The sequence below is a fragment of the Mustela nigripes genome, chromosome 13 (assembly GCF_022355385.1).
Source record: "Mustela nigripes isolate SB6536 chromosome 13, MUSNIG.SB6536, whole genome shotgun sequence".
NCBI lineage: Eukaryota > Metazoa > Chordata > Mammalia > Carnivora > Mustelidae > Mustela > Mustela nigripes.
Window position 1 is genome coordinate 112,375,184 of NC_081569.1, and position 20,803 is coordinate 112,395,986.

The 20,803-nt window shown below is 51.3% G+C and overlaps 1 protein-coding gene across 3 annotated transcripts in view; it reads left to right on the plus strand.

The window, feature by feature from the left end:
• PLEKHH1 (pleckstrin homology, MyTH4 and FERM domain containing H1) overlaps positions 1-20,803 on the plus strand; it is a 49,399-nt gene that overhangs the window by 10,745 nt on the left and 17,851 nt on the right. For all 3 annotated transcript variants that reach the window (XM_059373450.1, XM_059373451.1, XM_059373452.1), the window contains exons 3-9: positions 10,338-10,400; positions 11,234-11,380; positions 13,842-13,925; positions 15,418-15,499; positions 15,615-16,363; positions 19,335-19,413; positions 20,027-20,118. In XM_059373450.1, coding sequence (XP_059229433.1) covers positions 10,338-10,400; positions 11,234-11,380; positions 13,842-13,925; positions 15,418-15,499; positions 15,615-16,363; positions 19,335-19,413; positions 20,027-20,118 — 1,296 coding nt within the window. The remainder of the gene's footprint in view (positions 1-10,337; positions 10,401-11,233; positions 11,381-13,841; positions 13,926-15,417; positions 15,500-15,614; positions 16,364-19,334; positions 19,414-20,026; positions 20,119-20,803) is intronic.

The following is a 20,803-nucleotide window of genomic DNA, read 5'->3' on the forward strand; positions in this document are numbered from 1 at the left end:
GAGAAACAAGACCTCAACCCAAATCACACAGGATCTTCATGTTATCCCATAGTAAACCCATAGTAAAGATGCATATTTGATCCGAAATGACTAAATGCTTGAGAAAATAATCTGTCCTGAGTTAGAGTCTGCAGACACAACTAGATCCCACAAGAATTTGGAATAAGGAACTGTTGGCAAGACACCATAAAATAAATGAGTTCAAAATTATTGAAGAGGTAATGAAATGATTGAGCATGTGAGACAAGAACAAGACACTATCCAAAAAGATCAGGTAGACTGGAAGAAGAACCAAATAGAACTGCTGGAAACAAAAGATGTCTTCACTGCAATTAAATGTTCAACGGTTGAATTAAACATCCAATGAGGCACCATGGAGATGCGCTTATAGAGTGGGAAGATGGGCCAATGCAAGAAACCATCCGGAATGCAGCACAGAGAGAGAAAGGCCCAGAGGCTGAGACCTGGATGCTTGGATGACAAGATCCTATAAGGTACCTGAAGTGGAGGACAGGATGAAGGAGAGACATTACTTGGAGAGATAATGGTGTAAAAATTCCCCAACTTGATGAAGGTTGTGCAGCCTCGGACTTGTGCAGCAGAACGAAACTGGACAGTATGCATTTCTTAAAAATCTGCTGACCGTATTAGCTAGATTGTAGGGTGGCTGCCATAAGAACGAACCCAAAAACATGACGGCTTAAAACCAGCAGCTGTTTATCTCCTTCTCGTGTAACCTTGCCGACATGAGCAGTATAGTCCTGGGGTGATGTCTGCTGCATGGTTGAAGAGGGTTCCCATGATGGCCACATTCCAGCCTCTTCCCTTTACATGTATGACCTGGAGCTTCCATTCATCGCTTCTGCTCGTATCCCATTGGCCAAAATTTATTCTCATGGTCGTTCCCAGGTGCAGGGAAGATTGGAAAGTGCAGTCATTATTCTGGATAATGATGTGCTCTGTTCAAAGTTGGAGGCTTTATTTTGTGTGAGAAAGAAGAGGAAAACAGATCCTGGGGATCAAGGAGGAGTCACTAGCCTGGAATTTAAGTCTAGAATGATGATGATAAGTAGAAATAGTCTATAACTTTCAAATCAGTAGAGTAGGGAAATAGAATAAAGTCTACTAAATCTAGACCAGGAAGGAAAAACAAGAGTATTAAAAAAAAAAAAAAGGGAGTAAATAGAAGGCAGAAAATGCGACAGGAGAAATAAATCCAAATGTATCAGTCATAGGAGACTTATATAAGAATGTCTTGTCACATACAAGAATGTAGTGTTGCTGTATGAAAAATTGGAAATATTGTAAACGTCTATCAACAGAGGTTGTGGAGGGAGAAAGTGGATAAACATACTGAGGGTATTTGTAGGACGGAATGCTACATTGCAGGTAGAAATGAATTGGGTGAGCTACGTGCTTAAATCTCAAGCACCAGCACTGACCAAAAAAGATCCGGAGGACATGTAGAGAACAATTTGGCTTATATGAAGTTTTAAAACCTACAGGACAATCTATCTATTGATTAGGGGTCTATGCAAATGAGATAAAATATAAACACAACCAAACCTGGGGTTGATGCTAGAAGTGAAATCCAAGAGTAGACTGGGGCCTTCACCTCTCTGTAGTGGCCCATTTCTTAAGTCAGAAGCAGAGACAACAGAAAGTAAGATCTGATAAAGCTGAATGGTGGATACGTGTTTTAAAATATTATTCTCCATGTGTTTCCTGAAATATTTCATAATAAAAAAATGTCTTACAGTGCCTTCCTCCCTTGTTCCCCAGGGTCCTTAAACACATCAGTAAACACACTTTCTCCCTCCACAACCTCTTGGGCGTAAGTAGGTTGAACTTTTATAAGAGTGGCCCCATCTCCTCTTCCAGGCTGCCTTTGATTGTCATGTAGCTGGAATGCCCTCCCACGAAAAGGTTGGGGGCTCAGACTGTGACTTGGGTAAAGAAAGGGGAAGCATGTAGACACAGGGCAGAAGAGGCTGAGGTGCCAGGGAAGAGGATAGAGAAAGACATCTTGACTAGGGATCGTAGGCTGGGAGAATTGAGGAAGAGTACCAGGACAGTAGCCCAACACCAGACCTCTTGGCAGGAAACCTTAAAAGCCATAAACACCACGTTGCTCAATGTCAGGGCTGGGCCTGTCACCTGCAATCATCCCCAAACCCACAGGACAGGTTCAACAGTTCACTTAAAGATTTTCCCCCATGCGTCAAGGTAAGTTTCAGATCACGAGAGGAGATGACTCAGGTTTCTCATGAGAGCTGGTACTGGGGCCATGCCCAGGTCGGGTCTCTGTCGCTGCTCCTAGAACTTACTAGTTAATGATCACCAGTACCCACCTATACCGGATAAGCCAGGTCAGCTCTCTGGGTCCCTCTGGCCAGCCCTCTCACTGGGCCACAGCCCGTGGGGATTGCACCACCTGGCTGGCTGATAGCCGCTCCCTCTCCCTCGTGGCTGGCTGCGGTGCAGGGCAGGCCAAGCCTGGGTGCTTCCCCGGGGAGTGGCCCTTCCTGGGATCAGATCCTGCCCATGGGCTATGAAGGCTTGGAAATGTGCCCTTCCTCCTTCCCCACCCTACAGCCTCCCTCTTGCAGAATTGCTGTTTGGGATGCGGAATGATCTGTGCTAAAAAGCAAATTTTTCTGAAAGAAAAGACATTGAGGTTACCGCATAATCCCTCATCTAAGGGCGAGGAAGGGCAGGGTAGGGGAAACAGTGTTAGACTTTTCTCTGCTGGTGCACCACACCAGGCCTGGTGTGCCGTTGCCATGGACACCCAGGCTGCCAGGACCACGCACTGTGGAGCCAGATGAACTGAGGGTGCACTTTTCTGTCCAGAACAGGAGTCGGGGGGTGGCTGATGCCGGAGAGTTCACATCTAGCTCTGCTCCCTGGGATCCTCCCCCACCGTTGTCCCATCCGTCCGTCCGTCCGTCCGTCCGTCGTCCATCCGTCCCGTCCTCCCTGTCCCCCGCCCTGCTCTCTTCCTTGCTCTGCTGAAGAAGTCACAAAGGCTGCAGATCAATTTAAAACTTGATACTGTTCTAGAAGGATCTATAGATGGTATGAAAGTCCCTGGGATTTTTTTTTCTTGTTCTTGCTAAACTTGTGCTTCAGTCATCCCATCAGAAAAGTGGGAGTGTAGTAACTGCGCAGAGGAGCCGTCCACAGTAGGAATGACCATGATGAACACACGGCCTCAGTATTAGAACTAACGCATGTTTTAAGCTTTTTTGTTTTGTTTTGTTTTTTGTTTTAAGCTTTTTATGTATTTATCTCTCTCTGCTCCCAAAAGGGATTTGAGTGGATTTACTGAAAAGAAGTGATGTAATGAAACATCCCTCATGTTTAATTTTTATTATTATTTTTTTAAGACTTTACTTATTTGACAGAGAGAGACACTGCAAGAGAGGGAACAGTTAGGGGGAGTGGGAGAGAGAGAAGCAGGCTCCCCGCAGAGCAGGAAACCCAGTGCGGAGCTCAATCCCGGGACCCTGGGACCATGACCCAAGCCGAAGGCTGACGCTTAATGACTGAGCCACCCAGGCGCCCCAACATCCCTCATATTTTAGCTTGAATATTTTTCACTGAAGCGGCTTTTTCCCAAGGCGCCTTCCAGTAGGATTGTGTGCACTCCCTCTTTTCTGGAAATTCTTACTAGTTCCACCAACCAAGGTTTTGAAATGCAGCAACCCAGTTTACATTTATATACCAAAAATGTGTAGGTTGACTTTTTTTTTTGTTTCTGTAAACACATAAGTGGTTCAGTCCCCTTAAACAAAAGAACAATGACTGTTGCTCCGCCCCCCTCAGGCCAGGGACTGTGCGGAGGCAGCGATTCTCTGGAGCCCTCAGCTTCTCAATGTATGGCTGGAACACAGAGGCCAGAAAAACACTTCCTTGCGTACCTCAGAATTTACGAAAAGGCCAGGAACTGTGAAAGGAGAGTACTAGGGCTCTCAGGACTAGTTGGAAATATGTTGAAGTCTGCATAAAGTCATCACAGAATTGGCCTTAGCTGACAGATCCAGTTTGCTTTGGGAGCAGATGCCTTCTAGAACGTTCATTCACTGTGGATGAGCTTGTGTGTACCTGTGCGTGTGTGCACACACGTTGAGAGGGAGAGAGAGAGAGAAAGAGGCTTTCCATTCTCCTAACTACCTATTTTTGATAGGGTCCACTGCAGTATTTTTCTGGAACCTCAGTACTGATAGCGTTCTGTACCCCCTATGAAGCCATTCGAGAAGCTCTGCCAATACGGGCCTGGCCCCACGATGTAGCCCAGAAGCTTTGCTATGCTTTGCATCCTGTGGCCAGTCTAGTGTTTTCCAGAGTGTGGTCTGTGGGCCTCCTACATTGGGATCACCCGAGATTTTCTTCCTAAGCGCATTCCCAGGTCTGTGCCTCACGCTTGCTCAATAAAACCGTCTGTGGGCAAGGCCCCAGAATCTGTCTCGAGGACGCTCCGTGTGGGTCCTTACATCCCTGACAGTGAGAGCTCCGGGCACGAACTCCCTCCACGGCCTCTCAGCATCTTGAGCCCCAGGTGCCCCGGAAGAGCAGTGGACCCACAGAGAAGACTCAGAGCCCCTTCACTCCTTCCTTTTCTATAGTCAGACACCAGGGCAGCCCCATGGTGCTGTATTTTAAATATTTAGGACTAAACATAGGATTTGAATTAAACAAAAGATCTAGTAAAAAAAACAAAAAATGTTGAATGGCATGGGCTTTGATAACAGAGTTAAAACCATTTTTTTTTAAAGATTTTATTTATTTATTTGACAGAGATCACAAGTAGGCAGAGAGGCAGGCAGAGAGAGAGGAGGGGGAAGCAGGCTCCCCGCTGAGCAGAGAGCCTGATGCAGGGCTTGATCCCAGAATCCTGAGATCAAGACCTGAGCCAGAGGCAGAGGCTTTAACCCACTGAGCCACCTAGGCGCCCCGAGTTAGAACCATTTAATAGCCCAGACTGGGGGCTGCTGCTCACACACGGGCAGGTCACTTACACAAGTGAGACGGGTGGTCCTGGGAAGAATCAGGGGAACGGGCTGGAGCTAGAGGAGGGAGCCAGTTATCGCTGTAAGAAAGTGGAACCCTAGCATGGCCAGATCTTCTGAGTTTTCAAGGGAAGCTGGAAGCCAGGGATTATATGTGGAATCTCTGTTTTTATGTGACATGCGAGATCTGGATGTGAGAGGCCCCGCGGCTAACGGTGCTGTAGACTCTGGAGCCAGTCGTCCCGAGTTTGAACCCTGGCTCTGCCTCTCTCCCACGTGGCCTGTTAGTGAGGTTCCCCAGCCTGCCGGCATCGGTTTCTGATCTGTACAGCGGGCTAATAGTAGTACGTGCTCCTTCCCAGTGGGATGAACATTCAGTGAGTCGACACATGTGGAGTGTTTAAGCCGGTGCCAGACACATAGCCAGTGGCCCTGTGGAGTTCTCTATGTGTCAGCTACATGCCCCTAACACATGAGGTCTTGCAAGATGCCCCAGAGGCTAGAGTTGGCAGCCTCAGGCTTGAAGCCACTCTTGCTGTAGGTGGATGATTCGTGGTAGGTGGATGATTTGTGGATTCAGGCTTGAAGCCGCTCTTGCTGTAGGTGGATGATTCGTGGAATAACTGTATAATTTATCATCTAACCCAGGACGCTCTGGAAAGAGAAAAGAAGGCCCTGTTAGTAATTATCGTGGGACAACAGGGGAACCCTGGACCGTGCCAGACAAATGGATCTCCCTGGTCCTCCGTGTCATCTCTGTCTCTGAAAAACCAGCAAGTAACTGACTGTCAACTTCACCATAAGGGCCACAGTGTGCTCCTGAGCTCTATTCGAGGCACCTCGTGGTCCTCTTCCCGGCAACCCTAGGTGGTGGAGACTCGTTACCCTTTTTTACCTGGTGAGGAAACTGAGGCACGGAGCAGTTCAGGAACTTATGTAAGGCCACACTGTGGCAGAGCCAGTCAGGTTCAAGCCTGAGTGCTTCCCTGTGCCCGTCTCTCCAGTGGGGGCATCGCAGCAGTAAGAATGCTGAGCCCCCATTTCACAGAACGGCTGAGCCCCAGCAGGTGCAGAGCTCGGCTCAGACCACCATTCAGCTCACGGGTGCCCGAGAGTGCCCACTGCTGCCACTGCCCGGGCACTGCCGTGTCACGGCATCGTGAGTGTACAAGTGTACGAGCTGCGGACACAGGGATTGAGCACCAGGTTGGCGCCCAGTGCGTGTTGTCAGGTCACCATGGCCAGTGCTGGGGCCACTCATTTAAGAGCCTTGTGTGCCGGTCACAGCTGGTAAGAGCGGAGCCGCCTCAGAGTCACCTGCCTGAACCCGACACCTCCTGGGCCAGCCCATCACCCCAGGCCCACAGACAGCTGAGGACAGCTGAGGACAGGGCTCTAGGGAACCCACTGAGGGGGAGAAACAGAACCCAGAGCAGGGGTGGCCCCGGATGCGGTGTAAGGAGCGGTCTGCCCTCGTGAGAACTATTGATGCTGGTGTTAAAATGAAGTTCGAAAACTCTGGAGTTTTTCTCGAGAACCTGGAGTACTCCCGGGCCATGGAGGAAATGTACGTTCATCACGACAGAGGGAGAGATGGTGTTAAAAATACTCTTCAAACAAGGATGGCAGGATGTCGGTAATCGTTGGACAGTAGTGAGGGATACGTGGATGGTCGTTACACTCTTCTCTTAAAAGCGTTCCAGATGTTCAGAATGTTTTCAGTGTTCAGAAATTAGTTTTCGGGGAAAAAAAATACTCCAGCGTAAAGGCAAATACAAAATGCTTTGAGTTTTGAGTGTCCCTGCCGGGAAGATAAGAACAGCTGTAGAATCGGTAGGAATATGGGGACCCTGCGGCCGCCTGCCCAGGCTGGGAGAAGACCCCAGGCTCTGTGGAAGGTGCCTTCCATTGCATTTGTTTCACTGATAGCATACTTTGTTATTTTTTTAATCAACATATGACATACTATTTGTTCCAGAGGTATAGGTCTGTGATTCATCAGTCTTACATAATACCTTGTGTTATATAATTATAACACATACCCTCCTCAGTGTCCATCACTCAGTTACCCCGTCTCTCTACCCCCGCTCCCCTCCAGCAACCCTCAGTTTGTTTCCCATGATTAAGAGTCTCTTATGGTTTGTCTCCCTCTTTGATTTCATCTTGTTTTATTTTTTTCTTCTCTTCCCCTATGATCCTCTGCCTTGTTTCTTAAATCCCACATAGGAGTGAGATCCTATGATAATTATCTTTCTCTGATTGACCGACTTCTCATAGCATAATACCCTCTAGTTCCATCCACGATATTGCAAATGGCAAGACTTGGTTTTTTGATAGCTGTGTAATATTCCTGTGTGTGTGTGTATCCTTTATCCATTCATCTGCTGATGGACATCTGGGCTTGTTCCATAGTTTGGCTTTTGTGGACACTGCTGGTTCGTGTTCTTTAAAGGGATGTCTAATAGTAGATCATCTCAGTGGGAAAAAACATGCTCACTGTGTGGTCAATACCAGGGTGATTTCCAGCTCTCACCAGTGTCATTGACTGCTCTTGGTCCAAGTGGGAATGCCCAGCTGGGCAGTAGAACTCAGATACAATTCTCTTCTTCACTCTACCTTGGTTTCTCCATCCATAGAATGTAAAGAGAAGTTTTTCTATTAAAGGAGTTTGAAAATATCAGACAGTTGTCTGATATTCAAGAAGGGTTATGAATACGAGGGATCATTTCCTGTGGGAATCTTATGTCTTCTGAGCTACAGAGATGTTGCGTCTGAATGGTCTAGCTGAAGGTTCATCTAGGGAAACACGTCAGGAATCCAAAATCTTCCTATTCAGTATTTCATTGTGTTTGTATTTATTTTATTTTATTACTTAAGTAACCTTTATACCCAGCGTGGGGCTCAAACTCATGACTCGAAGATCAAGAGTGAGATGCTGTCCCAGCTGAGCCAGCCAGGTCCCCCTCACTGTATTCTTAAAAAATTCAATGCTTCTGCGGCACCTGGGCGATACAGTCGGTTAAGCGTCCAACTCTTGGTCTCGGCCAGGTCATGATCTCAGAGTCAGGAGATGGAGCCCCACATCAGGCTCTGTGCTGAGCATGGAGTCTGTTTGAGCTTTTTTCTCCCTCTCATTCTGCCCCTCCTGCTTGTACATGTACGCTTTCGCTCTCTCACTCTCTCTCAAATAAGTAAGTCTTATTTAAGAAATGTAAATGCTCCCAGCAGCTGTATTAGTGATGGTTCTGAGGTGGGGCCAAACTCCAACTCTGACTAGCTTAAGCAAATGGAATTCATTGGAGGATCCTAGGGCCACTCATGGAACGGGAGGAAGGAGCTAACAATTGTGACTTGGTGAAGTTTGTGCACGATCTCCCATTCAGTCCCCTGGTTCTTGTCTCTGGTCTGTCAATCCCAGGTGTCAGATTCCTGGGGACAGAGAACCTGATTGGCCCAGTCAGGTCTGGAGCCTAAGGGGTACACATTACATAGTACTAACCTGGTCACTGGGGGCCGTCGCTGTGTGTCAGCCTACATCCCCCTCTAGCTACACAGAATTCTTGTTGCTCTGGGAAGCCAGCCCTGTCCCCATAATACCAGCTGATGCTAAGCTCTTATCTGTGTAGCTGTTTGACGGTCAGGGAATTCTGTAGTGCAGGCTCCATGCTTGACTTGGGGAAGGCCATCTGGCTCTAACGGATGTCCGTGTCTGGCCGGCACCACCGCACCCTCTCAGGCTTGAGTTGAGAGGCTCGATCGTGATGATGAAACCTGGGGCTCGATCGTGCTGATGAAACGTGGGAGAGGAAGGAGAGAAGAGCTGCAGGCAGCCTTGGCCTGAGAACATGAATGCCCCTCAGCGGTGGTCCTGTCTACTGGGAGCCCAAGGGGCATTTTTGCCCCATGGGTTGTAAATCTCGAGTTTTCCCTGGGATCCTCAGATCCTGTCATAGGGAATGTGTGCCGAAAGCATCTGTATTTCCCCAGCCCCAAGAAGGAGGAAAAAGTGGGTGAGGAAAGGCTGGCCTTTGAAAAGAGCTGCCGCAGGTTCTCTGGCCTGCTCTCCTCCCAGAGATCCCTCCTTTCACTGCCCAGCACCGGGCTGGGGGGCTCCTTCTCCTGCGTGCTTGAATCAAGAAGGGAAGGCCGAATTGCAGTTGAGCAGATGAGAGATTGGGAAAGAAAGAAGGGTAAGTTTCAAACCAGGATCCAGGCCAAAAAGAGAAGGTTGAGTAGCAGGAGAAAAGACCTGATCTGTAGAGAGGAGGTGGGTGAGGCTGGACTGGACCTGGGAAGGGGAGACCCGTCCAGCCTCATGGAGGACAAGTTGGGCCATTCTGCCCCTCGTGTGTGTATAATGCCCCCTGGGGCAGGGCAGGGTAGGGCTGGGAGCAGGTGACCGACCGGGCTGTGGCACATGGAAGCAGGTGGCTCTTGACAGGAGAGTTGGGCATGTGACTGCCTTGGTGTGGTGATGTCCACGGGGCAGCGTGTGGCCGACCCGCCCCTGAGCCAGGGAGGTTGAGAGCAGCGGTCCAGCCCACACTTGTCACGGGGAGTTTGTGAAGCTGCGGGGGTGTCGTGTGGGCTCGTGAGCATCGACTTAGCCTTTAGCTTAGAGCTGGTCCCTCAGGAGCCTCCATGGGTAAGAACACTCGTCCCTTAGCTTGGCCAGCTGGTGTAAAATTCCAGAATTGCCGAGCTCCCTAGACCTCAATGACACATCTCTACTGGTAGTGAGATAGAATTTTTAAAAACGTGTCCTGAGCGTCTCTGTTTAAGATTAAAGAAATCAAATAAGGTGATGCCTGTTGATGCCATTTATAGTCAGAGATGTCCTTGATAAGGGATTAATACTTGTCCCCCGCCAGTGAGCTGTCCTTGGGTGGGAAGGAACATTCTCTTACTGCAGGCGTGGCAGCTCACATGGGAGCGTGTTCCGTGCCAGGCACATGGCGAGCAGTGGCAGGGCCCTGCCTGGGACGTGGTGCTGACAAGACTGAGGGCTGAGGGTAGCGTTGCCTCATAAAGAACGTTCCTGCTGCCCTCCTGGGTACGCTACGCATGGGAGACAGAGCTAGGCTTCTGCTCGCTCAGCAGAGAGGACAGCAGCTCTAGGCTCTTCACCAGCCCCCTAAATTTGGGATATGGGAGCAGAGGATTGCCATGAAGATCTTTGCCCTGAGACCCTTGTGCCGCCCTTGAGTTGAGTAGTTTAAACCTGGCCCGTGTGGAACGTCTACACAATTTGCTCACTTGGCCCTGAAGCCACGGTCGTGGTGGGGACACCGTACTGATATTTGTCCTTGCTCTCTGGTTGAGCAGATGCAGGAGCTGGAGCAGAGGCTGCTGGAGGCAGAGCAGAGGGCAGAGAATGCCGAGACCCAGGTAACGGGCGGGGGAACGGGCGAGACTGTGCCGCAGAAACGACTGTTGGCCTTCCTTGATCCTTCCCAGGGACACACACACACACACATACTCGTCACCCTCACCAGCTCCTCATGGGGACAAGGAAAACCAGCAGTCACATGTCTGTTCTTCTAAACAGATAATTCAGGTGCCTGGAGCGCTCTTTGGGCACGGAGTCTTTGGGTAAGGGTTAGCGCGAGAGCAGGTGGCTGGGTTCGTCCACATAGGCCAAGTTATGCTAAGGTAACGGGTCTCAGCAGTTTATCCTATCCAGTTCTCTGCCGTGGTGCATCTCCATCCAGAGTTAGCTGGGGATTCTGCTTCCCACAGGGACTTGGGGATCAAGGCTGACGGAGCTCTCCATCTTCCGCCTGGACCCTCTGGAACAGGCGGCCTCCTTGGTTGCCGTGGCAGGGAGAGCACTCTTAAATACCTCAGTCCAGACATGATGAGTCACTCCATTCGGACACATGGGCTGGAGGGAATTCCATGGCCATCTAGCCACGGGAGGGCTGGGGCAGGGTGAGAAGCACAGGGACTTTCAGTGAGCAACAGCCGTCTCGGCCATGGTGAGCTCGAAGCAGTTTGTCCTGCCCAGCTTGTCCCTGCTGAGGCCCCCAGAGTGACATGGCCAAGTACCCAGCGGTTTCTTCCTCATGTCCTTAGTTTGCCCACGTGGGCCTTACTAAATGGTCCCAGAGTTAACTGGTCCCCCTGTTGTCATGAGGGCTCTGCCTGGGGAGGGTCCCGGGGCAGGTTAGTGGCCATTTCACACACACGTGCTAACCCTGCGTGACGATGGTACTTTGAAGGTGGGTGTAATGGAGGAGAAGGTGAAACTGTCCAATCTGAAGAACGTGGACGCAGGCAGCCTGCACCGGAAGTACCAGGACCTGCTGAAAGCCATGCGGGGCAAAGATGAGCTCATCAGCCAGCTGGAGGCACAGCTGGAGAAGCAGGTAAGGGCCGACGCCCCACTCAGCACCATTGCCCCTCTGCTGGTGGGGGCCTCTCCCTCATGTGACTGTTCTTTTCATGTGGAGATTGAACTGTTAGAAGGCAGGCAGGGGACATAATGGGGAGAGGACCATGGAGGCCGACTGATCTGGGTTTGACACCTCCCACCCCATCCCCACCCTACCCACGAGCACCTGCTGCTCTCTGGCTGTGGGCAGGTAAGTCACGGATTCCCATTTACACAGCTGTAAGCTAGGGGTCATCATACACCCCGGGGCTGTCCAGAGAGTAAACTCAGGTAATCTGTGTGTAGTATCAGACATGAGGTTGGGTATGGTAAGGAGAGCCTGTCCTTCTTCCCCCTGGCCTTGGGCCCTGCCTGCATAGTATCGGAGCGGCACAGAGCTGGACCGTGAGCCTTGGTCAGCTGGTTGGCTAGAGTTTCTCGATGAACCTGAGTAGGCATACTCGTGTGCCCAGATGTAGGTGCCCAGGAGAGGCCATGCCTAGCATTCCAGCTTCGTTAGCCCCTTTGCTCCGGAAAGGTCTTCTGAAACATCACTCTGCCAGTTCCCTATGCCCAGCCTCCTCCCCTTTACAATTCCCTTAACTTCTCCCACTGCTGTCCCTTCCCTCTGCCCTCGGCCTCACCTTCCCACCAGAACACCATCATTTCCCATAAACCACGTCAGTGTGGCCAGATGACTGTTAATTTTCCGTGTGAATTCTCCATGAGGTGCCAGCTGGTCCTGGGAGTATCTCCCCACCATCATGGGCAAACTTTTAATCATTCATCACCAGTCACTGAATGTGTCCATGGTGCGATGGGCCTTTGTATACTCAGGGGCACCCAGCGTGTGTTCCTGAGAAGTCGTGGGGAAATACGACGTCGACCCGTGAAATCTCTAATCAGTTATTCATTGACTTTGGAGGTACCTCATTTTCGAGTGCTTCATAGAAGTGGCCACATCTGGGGATTCGTGGGTAAAATGATTCCCGCTGAAGCCTGGATAAAAAAAAAAAATTGTTTTCCAATAATAAAAGGTCAGAATAGAAAGAATGCTGTTCTACAAGTCAGTAGACCTAGCCTTAGTCCCAGCTGTGTTCCCTACGCTGATGGAGGCAAGCCACGTCACCCTCTGGGCCTCCGTTATACAGAGGGTATCAGACGAGGGCAGGGGTTGGCAGACCTGTTCTGTAAAGGGCCAGGGAGTACATACCTTGGGCTTTGCAGGCTATGTGGCCTCTGTTGAAACTCTTCAGTTCTCCCATTGTACCAGGAGGGTAGCCCTAGACAATACTTAAGTAACAGGCATGCCTGTGGCTCTGTTGCTGTACAACTTTATTTATAAAAACAGGTGGGGCAGGGGGAGAGGAACCAGGTGGGGAAGGCTGGATGGTGGCCAGTTTGCAGAGCCCTTCAGCTGGTTAACCTTAAGGTCCTTCCAGTATTCCCTGTGAACATTTCTTGTGTATCAAAGGACAGCATTCCATTTACATTTTGTTTATTTAGCCAAGCCTGGATTTGTGGACTCCTAGGTTATGTCCAGTTGTGAGTTTTTTGCTTGATCAAATAATACTGCAACTAACGATTCCTAAGCCATGGGTTTGTTGGGTCAGCAGTCTATACATTTAAAATGTTGACAGGTATTATCAAATTGCTGCCCAAGAAGGCTTTGCCAATTTCTAGAACAGGGGTTGTTTTCCAACAGCCCTGGCAATTTGGGATAACATCAAACTTCTAAATTGTGTTAGTCCGATAGAGGAAACAATGTCTGATTTTTTTGTGCATTTTTAAAATCATAGTTAGGTTGAACCGCTTCTCATGGGTTTCTCTTTCCCTTTATTTCTTTCTCTCTCTCTCTTTTTTTTTTTTTTTTTTGAAAAGATTTTATTTATTTATTTGACAGAGATCACAAACAGGCAGAGAGAGAGGAAGGGAAGCAGGCTCCCTGCCAAGCAGAGAGCCCAATGCGGGGCTCGATCCCAGAACTCTGGGATCATGACCTGAGCCGAAGGCAGAGGCTTAACCCACTGAGCCACCCAGGCGCCCCTTTCCCTTTATTTCTCTGTTGACTTCTTGTTCCTATTCTTTTCACATGTATTTATTGGTTTGTTCATTTCAAATTCGCCCTCTTTGTGTAAGCCATCTGTGTTGTAAATCATCCCCCAGTTGGTCTTTTGGTTTTAAGGGACCTTTTGTTTGTCATGTAGTAATTTATGGTGACGGTATAGATTTGATTGTCTTTTTCTTCATGGCTTCGGGGTATGGATCACGCTGAGGAAGACTTTTCCCACTTTCAGAATATTTTTTAAATTCATAAGTGAATTTCTTCGTTTCCACTGCCCCCCCCCCCCCCCCGCCGCCGCCACCTGCTTGATATTCCTTCTCAGGGTTTCCTGCCTCCAGTCATTCACTCCACTGGTGACCGCTCTGATGCAGAGTCCCTCCCTTTCTTGCAGAAGCAGATGAGAGCTGAAGAAGCAAAAGTTGTCCAGGAAAAAGCTGCGAAGATCAAAGAATGGGTGACTCTGAAGTTAGGAGAGGTGAGTGGAAAACTCATCTCAGGAAGCTTGGAGTGGACATGCGGAGGGATCGGGGGTCCCCTCCGTGCCCCAGCATTTTTCTGCCTCCTGTCTGCGGGGCCTTGACTGACCTTACTTGTATTAACTATCTGTCCTTCACTCGGCTTAAACACCGAGGCTTGCTTCACTTTTCCTTTCCTCCTGTCGCCGTTGGGTTTTCCCAGAGCTCCTGATCAACTTTGTTTGCCCCACAGAGGACACACACCCTGCACCTACCCTCGCCACTGCACCTCTGCCCTCTCTGTTCTTCTCAACTGGCCTCCGTGCTGTTGGCCAAATACACGTGTCATTGCCCGTTTTCCCCCATTTTCCCCATTTTCAGTGTACAATTCCGTGGCATTAAGTACATTCACACTGTCATGCAGCTGTCGCCACCATCTGTTTCCAAAACTTTCATCGCCCCAGACAGCAGCTCTGTGCCCAGGAGTCACTAAGTCCCCGATTTCTCATCCCCTGACAGCCCCGTCCTGTCTCCACCTCTAGTTTGAGGCTCACTGCCACTCACTTAGGGAAGCCTGGGGCTAGAAGCTACTGTGCTCCCAGGAAAAAACAACAACAACAACAAAAAAAACAAAAAGCAACCTCTTTCCAAACCAGAGTCAAGGAGTTGAAGTTTGGGAAAGGACAAACATCAGCTTCTCTTCCTCTGTCCCCACAAAGTAGTCATGCCTGCCGCGGGTGTTGGCGGTTTGGCCTCCCCATCTCCTGTCGCCCGCCGGACTATGAGCTCCTGGGTGCAGAGCTGATGCCTGGTTTGCCTCCATATTTGCTGAAAGGTGCTCAAAAAACTGGGTTGGGTTTCAGTCGGGAGACAATGCAGCAACCGTGCACAAGGGTCTTGTAGACAGTGTGTTGAGTAAAGGAAGCCCGACCCAGAAGTATATACTGTATAAGCCCACTTATACCAAAAGGGGCACAACTGAGCCGATGTGTGCAGGGGTGCAGGCCTGGATGATAAAGCCCGGAAAGCAAGGTAGTGAGTCTGGTACACTTAGTGGTTGCCTTCCAGGGGAGGGAGAAGCATGTGACTGGGAAGGGGCGAGTCTGGGGTTGTAGACTGTGCTGGCCAATTCCTCTTTCTTGACCTGGGCGGTGGTCACGTGAGTGTTCACGTCAGAGTCATTTGCAAAGCTCTTCCTTGATGTGATCTGCGGATTTCTGGGCGCGTATTCCACTTCACAATTCTTTTTTTTTTTTTTTTTGAGAAATGGTATTTTAGAACAGAAGGTTCAGGGGCTGCCAAATGGAATTCTATCCCAACCGAAACTGGTTAGCACAAAGGAAAGGGGATAGGTCAGGGCTCCCTGGGAGGGTCAGCCCTGGATTGCTGGGGCACCAAGTGTTCTTTTTCAAAGATTTGATCTTTGAAAAGGATTTTAATCTTATTTTTTGAGTTATATGCCTGAACCTGTCAGCTAAGTCTTCTTAAATCTTTATTTTTCTTTTTGCCCAGCTTGAGATGGAGAATCAGCACCTGAAGAGCAGTAATGAGCACCTGGCAGAGCAGGTGGGAGCCCTCCAGGATGCTCTAGAAGGTACTCGGGACAGGCTGTGTTGTGTGTGTGTGTGTGTGTGTGTGTGTGTGTGTGTGTGTGTGTCCCCACCGAATGGAGGGAGCTCTCACTATGCCTGTTTTCCCCCCAACCACAGCTCTTCAGATGGCACCTTCGGGGAAGCTGCTGGTGGCCCCCCAGGAAACCCCAGAGCAGGATTCTGACGCTTCGGGGCCAGGGGTGCAGCCGATAGGGCAGGACAGTGGTCCCCAGGCCAAGGCAGCTCTGCCTGCACCTTCCCCAGGTGCTCTGCCTAGAAGGGACTCTGGTCCTAAAGCAGGAATTTCCCTGGAGGATTCTAGTTCCATCGTGGTCCATCCTGGGGAAATAGCCGAGGCCAAGACCCTTCCACCTCATCTGGGAAGAGAGGGCTCTCCCCGCCGGCTGTGCATGAAGCCTCGCACCCACAGACATGGTTCGGCCTCCTGGGGGGAGGGCCTGGTCACTGCTCAGGGAGGCACGCTCCCTGGGACAAAGAACTCTGCCAGGGAAGGAAGCCCGGGCTGCAGCCTGACGCTACCAAAGGCGCGGGTCCCCAGCACCCCCCGGGACAGCATCCAGCTGGCCAAGCGGCACCACAGCCAGCCCCAGGTGGGCCCCGGGTGTTTCAACCATGTGGTGAGCATCGAGATTGGGAACCTCTCAGCCCTCCACCCCTCCAGGCTTCCTGAGGTGGAGGCCCGAGCTGAGCTCCGGGAGGAACCGGAGAATATGGAGATGGGGGAGCCACCCCCAGGAGGGAAGAAAGAGGAAAGAGAGAGCCCACAGGCCCCTGGAGCTGAGCTGGAGGAAGTGGATTTGGGCAACACCCCCCCCACGCCCCCCCTGCACCGGTTTCCATCCTGGGTAAGAGGCGGTTTGTTTGCGGGGCAGGGGGCAGAGTGTGAGAGGAGGCGACCAGCCTCATGGCAACCAGCAGGGGCAGAGCCCGGACTTGGAGTGGTTGCGCGTCGGCCGCTGTCCTTTCATGAGCACGTGCCCCCACCCAGCTTGGCGCACGTGTTCTCATCGAATCTCCCAGACTCTGCCGTGGTGCAGCGCACCGGTGAGGAACCCAGGTCCCGAATCAAACCACTAGGGTTGAACCGCTGACCCTGTGACCCCGAGATGTTACTAACCCTGCGAGCTTCAGTTCCCTATCTGTGACATGGGGATAACAGTACTTTATCGGGTTGCTGTGGAGACGACCATGCGTGCGCAGGTTGGGGGCACCCGCAGTCGTGGTTCCCAGAAGGTGCGGGCTCTTGTTATCTGGGAGCCTTCGCTTCCTTCCTGTAATATCGGATGGAGGACGTGATGGCCGGTGGCATTGCCTCAGAGTCAGTGATACGGAGTTGGGGACACCGAGGAAGCAAGACTAGCCATGCCTCAATCTCCACAGAGCCGGGTGATGGCTACACGATCATTCTTTATTCTCTTCATTCCGCTTTTGTGTCTGTTTGGCATTTTCCGTAATAAACAGTTGAAATAAAAATGAGGGGTGGGTAGACATGGATAAGGCTGCCGAGGTCAGTGTGGAGGGTGAGACGAGATTTGGGGTGTGGAGCGTGTAGCTCAGGGCCCGGCACGTGTGCAGGACCCCGTGTGTGTGCGGGCCGTGAGGTGCTGTCCCGTTACCCCACAGACTTGCTCCCTTGCCCGTGGTCATGGAGCCCCTAGTGAGGAGCTGGGCTTTAAAGGTGGGCCCCACTGCCTCCAGACCCGGCTCTAACCTTCTGGCTGCACTGCCTCTTGGGGGACATCCGAGAGCAGATGTTCTTTCTTCCTTGTGCTCAGACCCCCTGAAGCTGCTGTGGTGGGAGATGTCTGAGTGTCTGGCTTCTGGCAGCATAAGGAGTGGGGATCCTGGGGACCCCACTTCAGGGCGACACTGCCTTTCATTTTCACTGCTGCCCAGAAGACCTGTCTTTCCAGCAGCATCTTGCAGGTGCTGGCCATAAGGGGGCCCGATGGCCAGAGACATGGCCATGCCTGGGAGCGGGGTCAGGGCAGGGGGCTAGCAGGTCTCCCTGGCCAGTCTTTAGGCCTTAGGCTGCTGCCCTGTCCCTGAAGCTCTGGGGTCGCAGGAGCCACATGAGGCACAGCCTTCCAGAGAGGCAGGGAAGGAGAGGACGCTGGAAAGGAGGGACGGGCCAGGCCAGGCCAGACCACCGTCAGAGCCGTCCCTCTTCTCTTTCATTGTTGTCTTGTAACTTCAAACGATCTAGAATCCTAAAGCAGAGGTGAGCGGTGAGGAAGCTTTCCCGCAAGGGATGTGACAAGAGGCCTCAGCAGGTGGTACCAGAGAGAAGCGCTGCTCACTTCTGCCATTGGGCCAGAACGGAGCCGTCCGTCCACCGTGATGGCTCTGAGGGGTTCTTGTGTTCTGCTGAGTGCGACTGAGGGGCGGGGGAGAGAGACCCAGGGGAAAGGGAGTGAATAAATAGAGAAGATGCTTCTGATGACACTCTCCACGGGGGGACATCAGCTGAGCCGCGGGGGTGCAGGTGTGAAGGGGTGTTGGGTTTTTCCACAGGCCCTCCCTGCTCTCAGCCGGGCTGCGGGACCCCACAGCCGGCCATGCCAGCTAAGGAGTTGTCTCCTGCTCACAGTCCTCATTGCAATTGGCCCCCCAAAAAACCCCAGTGGGTGCCCACCCTCTCTTCCCTGGTGGGACCCGCTGTGCATGGACTGTCTGAAGGGGAATCAAGACTGGGAATGGAGAGGAGGGAGACAGATGCACTGATCTGCTGATTCAGAGCCTCCAGAGCCCTTTTTTGGTTGATGAAATCATCCTCATGAATTGGGCCGTGGATGATTCTTGTGAAACACTCCCACGTCTGTTTTACCTACATCCCTTGGGCTTCGCTTGCATGTCCTCTGGGGGGTTAGAGGCCTGTCCCTGGTTGAATTCCATGATCAGCACTAGCAGGAATAATCCCCTCCTGGGACCCCCTTCCCCACTGCCCTTCGATCTCTTACCTCCTACCATTTGCTCAGCTCAGAGTGGGTCCCACCCAGCCCTCCCTCCCCTAAGTACCCAGAGCTGCTACTCCCCCTGGGGGACACCCCAGGAACACTCCGCAGCCCTTCTAGCCCCAGCCCCCAGCCCTGCTACCTCCCCGAGCCGGCCAGGACTACTTTTCCTCGTCCTTCCGACTCTCCTGTCCCCTGAGGAGGTCTTTGTTTCCCTTTACCTTGAGTGAAGAAAGAGATGGGAAAAGCAGAGGCAGGGTCTCTGGGTTGTTTGATCAAAACCATTAGAAAAGCTCCCTAGGGGGCGCTTGTCCACATGTCTTCTACAGCAGGGTTCAGGGTCCTGGGTGAGCTTAGGTGGCTTTGCAGGTGGGGCCTAACCATGCACATCATGTTGTTACTGTAGGAAAAAACCGTGTCCCAGTTTCCAAACACAGGCTTACCAAAGGGTCCCTTGCCGTGGGGCTCCCTTTTCCTCATTATCAAACTCCAGCTTCAGGGGGTGAGAGCCTGAGACCCCGGGGCCTCTAAAATGGGTACGATTCAGAGAAACAGGTCAGTGACCTCCTCCTCTTGAACTTCCTGTGCCAAGGGAAGGGTGGAGGCAAGAGAAGGAATGAATATCTGTTGGATGTCGATTATATTCCCCGTGTCAGATGTTCACTGACAGTTAAGTGTTAGCCCCACTTCAGGGCGGAGGAGAAGGAGGCTCAGGTGTAACCTGCCTAGGATTACCCCACCAGTAATTGGCCCAGACCAGATGCGGACCTGCGTCCCCAGACCATCCTTTTCCCTCCACACTCAGGAGGGCCTGGGCTGGTCTCCGTGCTGGGCCCTGACCCTCTGGGCCCTTCCATTCCAGGAGAGCCGGATCTACGCGGTGGCCATGGCTGGCATGCGGCTCTCGGATGCATCTCCCAGAATGAATGCTACCTGCTGCGGTGAGTCCCAAGTGCACCGCACGTGCTGGACAGGGTGGGCATGCAGGGGGGAGACTCTCAGCAACACCCAGGGCCGGGGTCGTCCAGCACCGCATCCCCTCCCCCAGCAGGTGAGGTTCAGTGAAATCACAGCCCGACTACCTCTGAGGCAAAAGGAAGCTGTTCGGGTTTAGCTCTGGGCTTGCGGGGTGGGCGTGGCCTTGAACAGGACTGTAGCCAATTACAGAGCTGGAAGGGACCATAGAGGCGGGGTCCTCCAGCTCATCCTCCTACCTGCCCGGGCTTCCCTTCTGTAGTGAGTGGCCGGTACTGGGGGTGGGAGAGCTCCCTAGTGCCTTGATTTAGATGAACCTCCTGAAGGAACCGCATCCCTACCCTCTGGCTCCTGAGTCAGCCGGCCAGCTACTGAATTCCCCCTCGACGTGAGCTCCATGGTCTCACAGTTGGTAATGCACCTTCGCAAGACTAGGACTGAAGGAGTCCTGGCCCCATCCTAAGGATAGCCAGCCTACCTGTTTCCTGGGGTGCTCTTTCAGGGAACCTGCGTGGATCTGCCCAGGTCTCTGCTGTGGCACCTGAGTTAATCTCCTCCCTCTTCCCCCACCCCCTCCAGCTTCAAGCCCTCCTGCCCTTGCGTTCCCTGGGCCTTTCTCTGGCCTTGTCTACAAGAATGTCACCGTGCCTGTCTACACTGCCCTGAAGGGGGTAAGAAGCTGCTGTCCGAGGTGGGGGTGTTCCCTCCAGGAGGTCCCTTGTCCACGTAGAGGCTCCAGTGGGGGTCAGGCTTCTGCACACACAGGACTCCGGGCAAGGAGCTCAGCTACCATGTAATGTCATTTTATTTTTAGTATTTATTAGGCTTTTATTATAAAAAGTCTAAATTTGAATTTTCAAATTGAAAATTTTGAATCCATACGATCATGGGCAAAGTGAAAAGTTAAATGCTAGACCTATCCCTGCTTCACGTGTCCTCCCCATCTTTTCCCATGTCTGTCCCAGAAGGACTCTGTCCAGAATGTTTCATACATGTTCAAACATATTCCCACGTATACTCTCATAATATCTCTGCGTATTTTTCTTTGAATGTAGTTGGCACACAATATTATGTTAGTTTCGTATCTGTATTTTTTAGATATAACTGCAACATAATGTTTTCACACATATTTTTGTTTCCTTTTGTTATTGGTTTTTGAGGTCAAAACAGTTAACTTTGTAAAAAGTTTTTTAGAATAATCGAAAAGCCAAAAGTTCCATTTTCTTTCACATTGCTTTTCCCTCATTTCTAACCCCGGGGGCAACTGTCATTCACGGTTTGTGTTTATTCTATGAGGCTCTCTGTTGCATTTACCAGTGCACTGACAGATACTGTCTGTGTCCCTTTCTCTCTCTT